The sequence below is a fragment of the Mesoplodon densirostris genome, chromosome 4 (genome assembly GCF_025265405.1).
Source record: "Mesoplodon densirostris isolate mMesDen1 chromosome 4, mMesDen1 primary haplotype, whole genome shotgun sequence".
NCBI lineage: Eukaryota > Metazoa > Chordata > Mammalia > Artiodactyla > Ziphiidae > Mesoplodon > Mesoplodon densirostris.
Genome location: NC_082664.1, coordinates 87077331 through 87090355, shown reverse-complemented (window position 1 = coordinate 87090355; position 13025 = coordinate 87077331). Strand labels below are relative to the sequence as shown.

At 37.1% G+C, this 13025-nt stretch overlaps 1 protein-coding gene across 12 annotated transcripts in view; it reads right to left on the bottom strand.

Moving 5' to 3' along the window:
- Positions 1 to 2125: 2125 nt before the first annotated feature.
- The window catches only part of MGA (MAX dimerization protein MGA), a 157559-nt gene continuing 146659 nt past the window's right edge, over positions 2126 to 13025 (bottom strand). For 11 of the 12 annotated variants that reach the window (XM_060096648.1, XM_060096646.1, XM_060096657.1 and 8 more), the window contains 6 exons: positions 12760 to 12811; positions 10178 to 10384; positions 8628 to 8739; positions 8111 to 8344; positions 6801 to 6977; positions 2126 to 5924 (listed from right to left, as the gene is read on the bottom strand). In XM_060096648.1, coding sequence (XP_059952631.1) covers positions 4648 to 5924; positions 6801 to 6977; positions 8111 to 8344; positions 8628 to 8739; positions 10178 to 10384; positions 12760 to 12811 — 2059 coding nt within the window. In that variant the 3' untranslated portion in view covers positions 2126 to 4647. The remainder of the gene's footprint in view (positions 5925 to 6800; positions 6978 to 8110; positions 8345 to 8627; positions 8740 to 10177; positions 10385 to 12759; positions 12812 to 13025) is intronic. The other variant, XM_060096651.1, reaches the window with a different exon arrangement.

Here is a 13025-nt window from a genome sequence, read left to right as displayed (position 1 = left end):
ACCTTGGTTTATCCTCTTAGAGAAAATGTTCCCCAAATTACTCCCATCTGAAGCTGAAATTGCAGAGACAATACAAGCTCCTGCTTTCATTGTCGAAGATGATTTAGGCGAAAAGCAACTGAGAACAGTGTAATTAAGAGATTTCTTAAGTCTAGAATCTGGATACTTCCAGTATAGGATCAAAATCACATATTTTTAATTCTTCACAATTTAGTCCAACCTTCACCATCTAGGATACATAGCATGTAGCCTTTTAAGTGCCAATATGGGAATACGCTGTAAGATGAGAAAATAATCATCCCAGGTCCAATGTGAACAGGATTCTTCCCTTTTATCCAAATTAAATAATTGCTATCCCACCCTCCAAAATGCAGCTGACCCTTACATACGTATTTCACTGTTCGTGTGCTATTTCACTTTTTATTCTGCTTGTCTATGTCCTCAATATGTATACATGGTTGTCAGATTCTAAAATTCTAGATGTCTAGGAAAGGTGTATACCATCGTCTGTTTTCATGATGCTCACTAGGTAAGATTTTTAAATTCACCCTAGACTTAACATACAAATAAGTGCAATTATAAGATCCTGGAAAACTAACAGGCTAGAGTAAACATTTGCTCATCAATTCAAATATTTATTGAGCACCTTTACATGCAAGGCACTGTGGGACAGCTGAGACCAGTGTTCGCAGTTGGAAACAGGATGGATCTCAAAACAATGCTTCCAATACTGCTTTCCTATTTAACAAAGTCTAACAGCAGAGTTTACAGTGATAGAATTTAGCAGAGTTTAGATTTGTCTCAAAATTTCCAACTCCTCCCATGGTTTAGCCTTCTCACCCTCCATACATACCTCCATCACTATCACTCAACACTTAACATATCTTTGTAGAGCAGTTCAGTCATATTTAATATACTACAATTATGCCTCAGTTCAAAAGTTGTATATATCAAATTATTTCCCTCTAACTTAATTTCAAAAACACATTTTTGGCTGTTTTTTTTTTCTCCAAATGGCAGTAAGTCTATTTTCTCTGCATCCAGCAATTCATGTTCATGTAAAATTTCATTGAGATAATACAATAACATGAAGTACTGATGACCTTACCAACATTTTCTTAAAAACGAACAATTCTGGGCAAGAAATCTATTCTGATTCTTGATTATAAAAGTATCCGAAAATGTTCCTACTCTGTGCCTCTGTGCATTTTTTTTTAATCTCCTGGGAGTGAGGAATAAGGGTCATCATTTTTCAGACCCATCTTCAAAGTGCATTTACCTCTCAATTCACCTGATATCATTCCATTTCAATATCTCAACTAGTATAATTAGGGGGGAAAAACTATACTACTAAACCCTGCTCCAAATAATATATAGATTGTCTGCCTTACTTCCATGTTCAAAACATTTTTCAACTTGTTATAGAAAGGCCTGTTGTTAAGTTTTTCATCATAATTCTGGGGAAAAAAATTACACAGTAATTTGATTGAAGTTTATATAACTGGACTTGATCTGTTAGTGACTCTAGAGTAGTTCAATGTCTAAAAGGACTCCTTTAATAAAAAATTTTTGTAAACTGTGATACTAGTTAACATATAGCTTGCTTTAAGAATATCTATTGTCCTTAGCCACTAAGACTATGTTTATGTCCTGTTATTCACCAGGGGAACAGGTATGTTACACCCTGAACACACTGGTACTATGAGGCTAGCCATTCTTCACTGTAGAATGACTCCTTAAGCCAAATACTTGCCATCAAGTTCTACAAAATTTTGAAGTCTCCATGTAAAACACGCTGCAAAGATTAGAACACCAAAAACCTCCTCCAAATGGCATGTCCGAAACTTTGAAAACAGTAAGGAATACCTATTATTATCTCCTTCAGTGGCACTTCTCCCAAATATGTCTCAGGGCATTAGAATTCTCTACTCCAACTCAGCACAAACCTCCCAACACCAAGTCCTGCTTTAATTATTGTAACTGATTTATTTCAAGTTTATACATTCTTCCTTCCACTTGCCAAATTTCTTCTGTTCTTAGGTTTCTAAAAAAATAGTCATTTTTCAAAAGCAGAAAAAGAAAGATATATATATTTAATATATAAAAGAAAAAGCTAAATCTGACATAATTATATTCTTAAAAACATTCCATTTATTTACAGATGTATAAAAAGGCAAATTATTGGCCTACTGAGATCATGCTTCTTATAGAGTTAGGGTGAGAGCTCACTATCCTCCCAATTCCTCAACTCCTCACTCAACTACATCTTTCATAATCACACATGTAATTTTCATAGATCAGTTTCTCCTGGGGTAAGGTTAAACGGTAGGAGTTTTTGGAGATTTTAGATTTCTATCAAGACTGCAGGATTGTTCTGAAGATTGAGCCCTCCTAAAATTAGCCCTAACAACTTTCTAGTTCTAAGAAGGTCTTGAAAACACCATTATCTTGGGGGTTTTGTAATGATACCTGCAGCCTTCCTTGAACACCTGGGATCATCTCTCATTTCTATCTTTGTACATCTCTCATAAACAGAGTTAAATATCTTCCCATCAAGTAATGAATATTACTTATTTGTCTATTTTCTTCTAAAAAAAAAAAGAACAGTGTTCAGAAGCAGAATGGTCCTTCTTTTCCTGAGGATTACTCGCTCACTTGCCTGCTCCTTGGCTGACCCTCAAAAGCTACAAGAGCCTTGGGAAGTCAGGAGGAAATGCAAGGACAAGACAAGCAAAGAAATAATGGGAAACTGCTATACCTGGATTAAACTACTAGCATCTCCAAGGACAATTATTAGCAGGGAAGACAGGTGCTGGACTCCTTGGCTAAGGCATTGAATGAAATCTCCTGGGTAAAGAGAAGTGGGAGGGATAATGAGAAGCTGAGGGGTGCTCATTACCTACTTCAAGCTTCTTCAGTAACCTTTAGAGGTGGGAAAGTTGAATGCTGATGAGGAGGTCTAGAAAGGCAAGTAACACAAAACCAACAAAGAATTTGTTCCCACTGCAATTTGCAGAAGAAAATTTCCCACTCTTTTCAATCTGTTTATTACCAGAGTTACTAGAAAGGGAACCAACCACGGAGGTAATAATTCACTGGCTAGGACCATTCCAAAGTTGGTTTCACAACCTAGTTTTGAAGATATGCTGAGTGGGATTTGGGATAAAGAAGGCAGGGGATGCAGAAGAAACAGCATTACCTAGGCACAGCCCAGGCACTGGAAGCTCTTGTGTTAGTGTTTCACAACACAAGCAAATCCTGTCAATGAAGACAGAACAGGGGTTACATTCCAAAATATAATTATTTAAGAAAGGCAAAATGCAGCAGCTAAATCCCAGTCTATACATTTTCAGAATAGTGATTCTTGCCCCCAGGAGTTTCCAAGAGACCCCTCAAGTGCACCATGATTATTTACAAACTAGATAGGAAACATCATTTCTATACTCAATACAAATCTCATCTCCTAGGTTGAAAACTTCAGCCTTTGAGAAATCTATGAAAACAACTATACAAAAATATAAATATCTTTATCTTTACAGGCTGTCAGTCCTTCATACCCTGACAGCTAATGAGTGAAAAAGCTCTACAGATCACTGAATCCATGGTAGCAGATAATAAAAAATATATCTTGTGATTCAAATACTGCCTTATTTCCCTGGTAAAGAATGCCTACTGTGACTTTTCTTTTCTTTACATCCTGTGCAGGTAATAGTGAATGAAACCTTCAAGCACCAGGAGGCTGGCTTGATTTGGGGAACATCCAGCCTCACAGATTTTTATTTTGGCCACTGTCTCTGGTATGGAGAGGGAATGCTTTTCATTTTAGCTGTCTCTTGAGTGATGTGATTTGTGAAAGGGGGTGGACTCCCTCTATGCCTACCTCCAAAATATGTAATCCAGGTAGAAATCCTTGGTACTATGAAATGGCCTTCTCAACACCCAAAGACAATAAGGGAGAATTAGTAATTTTAACATCTCAAAATGATTACCTTAGTAATAAAAAGTTTTTGTTTTAAAGCATTCCTACTTTACCAGAAGGCTTGGATTTATAATTCTGATTGAAAAGGTGAGGGAATGGAAGCTACTTGGGATAGAAAAGAAGAGAAAATTTTGTTGAATGACACTAAGTCCTTCACTTTGGTATTCCATGGTACCCATCCTCTCTCCCCCTACTCTTGAAACACCAACTAAAAACTATCTCTTCTGGATCCCTCTGCACAAGTGCATCACATTCCTTGGACTTCAGATTTAAACAACTTAAACAACAGCTATCAACTAAGGTTCAGTTCATAGCAACTCCAAAGTCTCAAGCAGCTTTTACTCTGGTAGGGAAGAACTAGGAACCACTATGGACCTACAGTCTTGTTATGAATTCCTTGGGTAAGAGGGGCACCTCGTGTTCAGTAATGGATCGCATCTTCTTAGAGAGGATGAGGAGACCCAGCACCACAAGTGAGGTAACACATTTTAACATGATCAGAATTTCATAGCAGTAATTTCTTATACCGAGGTCAGCACCCTACCCCCTTTCTCTACCATTATCCACTGCATCAAAGTCAAGGATCACAGTTCCATGACACAAACAGGTGCCCGCAGAGAAAGGAGGTTTCCCCTCACAGCCTGGCTTCTGCCTGAGGACAAATAAGTTCATTTCCCTGCAGAACTTGGTGAGGCCCCAGAGTTGCTCAGTTTGGCCACAACAGGTGCCAATGTAGGCATCATCTTGCTGTCCCGGCATTCCTGGTCATTCCCTGTTAAGTTCATTTTGTGTCCAACTGACCCAGCTTTGGCAGCTACAGGTGCCAAACAAGGCATCACCTTGAGACTCTGACCATCTGCATCACTGGAAGGATTAGCTACTTTTAAACCTAGAGGTGCCAATTTTGGCATCGGCCTCCACAAAGTATCTGTGCTGCTGTTTTCTAGGCCAGCCTTCATGTGTAGGATGGGGGGTGAAGACACACTTTCAGGCTCTGCAGGGATGCCAGAAGTACTCTTCCCTTCATCACCAGCTTTCCTGTGGGAAACGAGGGAATCCTTTATCTCAGAGTCAATAACAATCTTAAGGACATCTGGCTCAGAGGCTGGTTCTGCAAGTTGTTTTTCATTCTCAGAAAAGTCATCATCTTCCAAGTGCAAGAGGAGCGGGCTGACAGAGTCACTCTCCCCTTGAACATCAGGCAATTCTTTCAAACCAGTTCCCAAGTGGCCAACCTGGAAAGTTGCTCTGTTCCCAGGAGGAAGCTTACTGATAAAAGCCTGTCGAGCATCCCCTGGGAACTCTGTATCCATAGAGCTGGGCAGTTCAGCCAGGTTAACAGAGTCATCATTTAACTGCTGATTAAGAAAGGCAATCTCACTGAGCAGAGATGTCAGTGTCTCATCAGTATCATCCTCATCTTCCATATTAGTTAGCAGTTCGCTGGGATCCAGTGCTGCTTCCTCTATAGCTGATGCTACCTTTCTCAATTCCATCTCTATGCTTGAGTCTTTGAGATCTTTCATCTTTAATTTATGAAATGGAGACTCCTTTGTCTTCAGTCTCTCCCGTCTTGATTCACTCTCTTTCCATTTATGCTGAATTCCTCTCATATCACTGGAAATCTTTTTGGGTAAGAACTCCTGTGCTTCTTGCATACTGGAAACATCAACTATTTGTGGAAAACCAGAATCTTTATTTGACAGATAAACCTGTGTCGTACCCAGTGCCATTCTGACATCTCTGTGGTTGCCTCTGGAAGAGATTCTACCCAAATCTTCACAGGAGTTATCTTCGTTCCTGACAGTGTTTTTCAGGTGGTCAGGCGGCTTGCCATCAGGAACTTCATGAGGGTATTTGCTGCCACCCATATCTACCAAACCTCCCTCTGTGGCCAATGATGTCACATTAACAATTCTTGGCATCATAAATAAGTCGTCGTTTTCTGGGGGGAAAAAAAAAACTCATTTATATCTACAGTGGTAAGTACTCTCTCTCATTCATACCCAATAACCATCTCATGGGAGTTGTAGTTAAAATTTCACCAGTCTACTTTTATCAAGAAGATGAAAGGAAATACCAGTTTTTCAAATTATGGACTTAGCCTAACAAGAAAATAGGTAAAATCTAACCAAAAGACACTTTGATATCCTATCATTAATAAAAGTTCTGTTGATTTTATAGAAATGCTCCCCAAGTTTATTCTTTTATCCTGAGGCAGACATGCACCTTGATTCTGTGCGTCCAATTAACTCTGAGGGAAAGACGAAGCCCTAGAGGCAGCACTGTCAGAAAGGATGACTCCTCCAGACTGGGTTAGCAGTAGTAGTACTGCTAAGGGTACCCTTTTACCTTAATAGAAATTCAGGTGCCTAGAACCTAAAACTTCGTCAAAGTGAAATTTCCTTTTCACCTCAACTCCTTATCCCCAAAAGGGAGGGTGCTGAAACTGTATCAGGCTGGTAACGTAGGAGTGTACCATCTCTGAGTACAACACAAAATTGATAAATATTTATTAACACCAAAAATTAAAACAAGAACTTCTCAACCTCCTTTTACTTTCACATCTTTTCAATTCTTTTCCTACTCAGAAATTAGAAGAGATCGCAAAATAGTTCCCCATTCCCAGGTAAAAAAGACCATTCAATACCACCGATAGGGCAAAACGTGTTCTAAAAAGAGAATCTTCTCTTACAAAGGCAAACTCAAATACAATAGCTCTTTATCATTACAGAACACATTCAAAGGCTTTCTCTGTCACTTTGAGATACCAGGGATAACTCTTTTTCACTACCCATGAAAGACAACACTTATGACATACCTGACTGAGCCACAGCACTGCTGGCAACTTGAGGTTTCAGATCTGCTTCTAGGAGAGCAGGAGAAACAGTAACCACTGGTCCTGAGAATAAGGGACCTTTTAAAGTGAGCAACTGCCCTTGTGGAGTCATCACAATGTTGGCAGAGGTGTGTGGAGTGTTAGAGGGTGAGGTATTTTCTGTAAGGAAGAGCAGAAATTAGTTAAGGATAAAAGATCTTCAATTAATGCTAGTGAACAGCCTAAGAGTGTAGGAGACATCCCTAAGAACCATACCTTGTCTTAAAAAGCAAGAAATAAAATTCAAATTTAGTTAGGGAACCTCAACTTGCAATTTACTTTTTGAACCATTTTTCACTGAGTAATGGTTACCTGTCCAGTGATTCTCTTAAGGGACAGAATTTCTTATTGTTGAGGAACAGAGCCATGGAACCACTTTTTCAATGGAATGCTTCTGATGGTCTTGATGGTGAGTCAGGATGAAGGCACACACAATTTTATCCCTAGGTTTGCTTTCCTATATACCGCTAAGAAATTACTTCAAGTTTTTAGACCTCAGTTTTTCCACCTGTAAAATGAGGTGACTGGACTAAATGATCATTAAAATCCTTTCTTAGGAATAACATCATTTAAATGTGCAATGTTATAACTAACTCATATTTTAGTATCTATCACTACTTTCTTAGTTGATATAATAAACCAGAGTTCCTTGGTTCATATACTGTGCTATCCAAAGAGTAAAAAAGGATATACCATTCTCAAAGGATATAAACAAGTAATGTAAAATCAATATAGCCTCACTTCCAAAATCAAGATAGAAGAGAATAAAAAAATCAAAACCAATTTACTTTGTTCCTTAATAGCCATTCACTGACGGATTGCAATCTGATGAAAAGTAGAGCCTGATTAACAAAAATAAACTTAAAAGAAAATTTCCAATTTATTTGTCTCAGCTAGATCCAAACTTCCTCAACTCATGAGCAGAACTGCAGGGAAATCAAGAGTTCATTTATAAAGTCTGAAAAGATGGCAGCTTAAAAAAAATACTGAAACACTAGAAGAAAAATACTTGTCTGGAGACTGCTATCGCAAGTAGGTCTTATATGTTACCAAGACTGATAACTTATTAGGATTTGCTTAAGTGTGTAAAGCTAGAAACTGAAATCTAATGTAGTTAATATTCTACTTTTAATACAACCCATCTTTCATTTAATTAAAACTAAAATTATGGCCAAGAGAAGACATTCAGTTCTCTAAACTAAACTGAACTAATGTTCATCTACATTAAAGAAAGCAAAGAATGTCTCTCCTACCTGTGGCCTGGTCTTTTTTTCTGGAAAGAATCAAAGGTTTCCCCTTCCTGTTATTTATAAACATCTGTCCGAGATCTACAGATGATGCAGAAGATCCTTCCTGCTGTTTGCTAGTTCTGGGAGACACATCAAACTCATCTGATCCCATCTTCTTTTTTCTTTTTTGTGCCTCTAATGCTTGTTGTTTTGCATAAATATACTCTAGCTTCTTCAGGACCACTTCTTCTGTCTTACCTATAGGTTGATAGGGAATAAACTGTTACTCTCTATAAGACCCCACGTAATAATGAGAAATAGAGTCAACTGAAATCCAGTTGATTTAACTATATTCCCCTAAACTATGGAAGGCAAGAGTAATTATAATCCAGAAGAAATGTCCCACCCAGTCAAACGATAATTCTGATGTTATCTCTGGGAATCAAGCCTCAAACTAAGTAGTATCTGAAAGATCTACTAAGGATTTTCCTAACTAAAGCTATATTTATACTCTTTATCAGAGATCATTCACTTATCTCACCTGAAAGAGATGATACTTTCCGTATCAAAATATTCCGTTTGCGAGTCAGGAGATTTTTCTGTCCTATCAACTTGTCTGCCTGATCTGTTAGTCCTTGAATTTCGCTGAATGCCTACGACAAGAAATAGTAATATCACGTCCATCAGTTTGCTTTTTCCGAAAAACAGGTGGGGCCTACGCAATTTCTTAAATAAAAAAATTTTTATCTAATATTTTAGAGAACTTTATAATGCCATTTAAAACAATTGTTAATGTTTAAAAGCTTATGATTACCGGGGGGAAACAGGAGGAGGGATGAACTGCAAGACTGGGATTGACATAAACATACTACTATATATAAAATAGATAACTAATAAGGATGTACTATATATAGCACAGGGAACTCTACTCTACTCTGTAATGGCCTCTATGGGAAAAGAATCTAAAAAAGAGTGGATATATGTATCTGTATAACAGATTCACTTTGCTGTACACCCGAAACTAACACAACACTGTAAATCAACTAAACTCCAATAAAAATTTTAAAAATAATAAATAAAGTATAGAAGTAAAAAAAAAACCCCAAAAAACAATTTTTAATGTTTCAGAATTTGTTTTTTGTTAAACTTCAGGAGATTTTTCTGGCTTATACTTCTAGGGAAAGTGATTATTTACAAAGAGCACCACTGAGTGGTTAACAGGTATTTCCACCTACTGCAAGGAGAAACAAAACATTTTACTCTGCTTAGATCTTAATAATCAACTTTAAAATCAACTCCTAGGGGCTTCCCTGGTGGTGCAGTGGTTGAGAGTCCGCCTGCTGATGCAGGGGACACGGGTTCGTGTCCCGGTCCGGGAAGATCCCACATGCCACGGAGTGGCTGGGCCCGTGAGCCATGGCCGCTGAGCCTGCACGTCCGGAGTCTGTGCTCCGCAATGGGAGAGGCCACAACAGTGAGAGGCCCGTGTACCGCACAAAAAAAAAAAAAAAAAAAAAAAAAAAAAAAAAAAAAAAATCAATCAACTCCTAATCTAAGCAAAATCTGGGTGAAATAACCTTGTTCTAAAGGGATATGACTGCTTGCCTTTTACTCTTCCAACTTCTACTTATAAGCAATTTAAACAAAATTACCTTAGATATTCTACATGCAAAATTAAAACTTCTGCTAGCTTGAATACTACAGAGTTTCCTTTAAAGTGACTGTCAACTGTTAAGAAGTACGTCAAAATCGCAGTTGTGTGGTGCCTTTCACCGTGATAAACTTTTCTAAGTGCTACGGAAAACACCAGTGTAAAGAAGTCATAGTAAACAGAGTTTACCAGAGTTTCTAACTTTTTTTGAAGGAAGGATAATAACTTGCTGGTTAAGAATCTGACTTTCAATGAAAAGCTACTTTGACTCAACATAAGGACTTTTCTTCCTAAGGGATTTATTGGGCATTCATTAGTCCACCTTCAAATGTTAAACACAAGCTCTATTTCAATCTTCTTCATTCTCTTTCTCATAAATATCTCTAGAAGATTCTTTCAGTCAAGCTCTTACTTGTCTGTCATTGACACATAACACTTACCCTAGTAAGAATGAGACTTTTGGAAACCTTGGAAGAATGAAGTAACCCCAACGTGATCTTCAATTTCTCAAAGAGATCCCTCATTTCACCACGGCGGCGCCGCTCATTGGCAGTGTGTGTCCGGCGATAATAAGCAAAAGCCTCTGCTTCTTTCTGTAGTTTTTCACTCCAGTAATCAGGTTTTAGTTTTAGAGGAACTGGTGTAGCCTGTCCAAACAAAAGATTGCCACTTAAGTATCTTTCACATGTACCCGCCCTCTTCCTGCACCCCAAATGGCACTGCTCTATATCAGACACCCACCATCTTCTGCATGGAGTATCTTAACAGCCTCTCAATTGGTCAACTGACTACCAGTCTATCCTTCCTCCAAATCAACAGTGTAAATTCTAATACATGCAAATGTGATATCACTTCTCAGCTCAAATTACAGTAGTTCTCAAATGAGGGAGAACTTGAGAGAGGGGATCTATAAAAAAGCTCATCTGTATAATTTATTACTAAAACTTGTTTTCATGACACAAATTATATGGAAAACTTTAACAAAATCTTGATTAGTGGAAAACGAGTTGAAATTTTTTTTTTTGTAAATACTCTAAGACCCTTTACAATTTGGGAAAGGGTCAACTGCCTCTCTTCCTAAATCACTGTTCTCTCCAACCATTCCAAAGTGCTAGAAGTTTCCTAAACACACTACAATCCCACACCTCCATGCCATTACACAGGCTGTTGCCTGCACCTAACCCCTTCCACCCCCGCTTCATAACTTAACATTTAAAACTCAGGCTTTGCATTTTTTAGGAAAGTCTTTCTTGACCTCAGGATGCCTTAGGCTTCCTTTCTCTCTTATTTATTCTACTTCCATCTTTAAAGTTATTTACTATAAAGAAGTAAAAGATGCATACAGGATTTAAAATATAAATATGTAAAGATCTTATAATGAAAAGCAACTGTATCTTGTACCTACAACTGGATCCTCAAAAACAACCACTTTTTGATTCTTTTAGTGGCTTTTTCTGGTTCTTAAGTCTCTATATATCCTAAGTTAAAAATAGTAACATACGCTTATTCTTTTCATTTTTCAATACAACCTATTTACTTCCTGCTATGCAGAAAAGGATTTAGCTCACCACTCTCTTGCATCTCACCATCCATCTTCCTAATACAGATATATCATTAATTTTAGTTCTTCTATTGATCCCTTTGCAACTTGAATATAATTCTATCTCCGTTTCTCATTTCATCAACAATAGTGTCTCTTTGTAAAATGAGAATATCAGTACTCATATCCTTCCCTTCATTTCTTCTTCCCTCTTTTACCTCCCAACTTGTCATTTGTACTTACTCACTTTTCAAGACTGAAAATTAAGTCTTACATACTTTATTCATGGATTATAAAAGTTTAAAAAAATCATTAACAGTGACCAACCTATTATGACAATATGAATATTAATCATACCAAGTGAGTAATAATTACATTTCCTGTCTTTTACAGTTTCCTGGTTTTGTGTATGTGTGTCCCCCCCCATCCTTGATGTTTCTAATTGCCTTTATTTTCTTGACACTGTTTACCTTTATCATAGTAACAGTGGTACCATATCATGGGGTATGAAAGTACCCCCAAACTCTTCTACAAAATCATTGTCTTTCTAAAGTTAAAAACTCATTGTACATTAGTACAGTGTGGGAGAATCAAAGATACAACCAGATAGAAATAAAATTAATACTAAGTTTAAATACACCAATATACTAAAAATAATTTGCATGTAATAATAATGGTACAAAACAATGGACTGTGTAAATAGCTACTGTGAAAATTCTTACATCTCAAAAATGTTTTAGGATGTCCAATGAAAAAATAAAAATTGTGATATATGCAAAATAATTATGGCCCTGCAAACATGTATCATATGCTCCCCCAAATCAAACCAAACTCAAACTAATCACCCAGTAGTTTTTCAAAGGACCTGAATACCACCCTCCATCTCAACCCAATCTTATCATTTTTATCTCTTAAATTAAGAAGACAGAATAACAAGTGGAAAATGGTTAAACAACTGCACTCTCTTCCATTCTTAGTGTTAGTTAGGATAAAGAGAAAACCTTCCTTAATTATGGTACTATGATATCCTACACTGAGTACATTAAGAAAATCAAAGAAGGTTTATAATTTCATGGCTCCCTGAATTGCTAGCCATTACTTCAGATAATAACTAATTTTTTAGATCACCAGAAAAATCAGGAGCCTAAATAAGAAAGAATGCTAGCCTGTTTCACATCACATCATTACATTATAGGATTAGTTTTCAAATAAGCATATCAGTTTTCATAAACCCCATACCCATTTTAATTCCTCTAAATTACTCTATCAACTGAGGGTGGGGGGCAGTAGACAACTGAGAAGGAAAAAAAAGCATTAATAGTATAATTTCATTAAGGGGGAAAAAGCTGATTATATTAACTCACTGGTAAAAATGGCCCTGAAAAAAGTCATAGCTAATACAGCTAATGTTGTTTTAACCCTAAGGACAAATGTTATCAATTTTATTAAATGAGTAATTATCATTAAACATACTGTAAATACCTTTCGACTCTTTTCAGCAGCTTTCTCATCTGTAGTGATATGCGTACGGCACCTAGATGAAGACAGTATTTTCCAATTCTTATTGAAATTCAGTAATCTAATACCTATTTCATAGCTATATTAAACCAAACCATTCCAAATTGTCTAAATTGTAAGCAGCTTCTTTTCCCCATGGTCCGATAAGTGGCAATATGATTTATTCAACAATATGCTTTTTTCTCAAATAAAAGTGTCCCAATAGACCCTAAAACTGCAAATTACTTTTT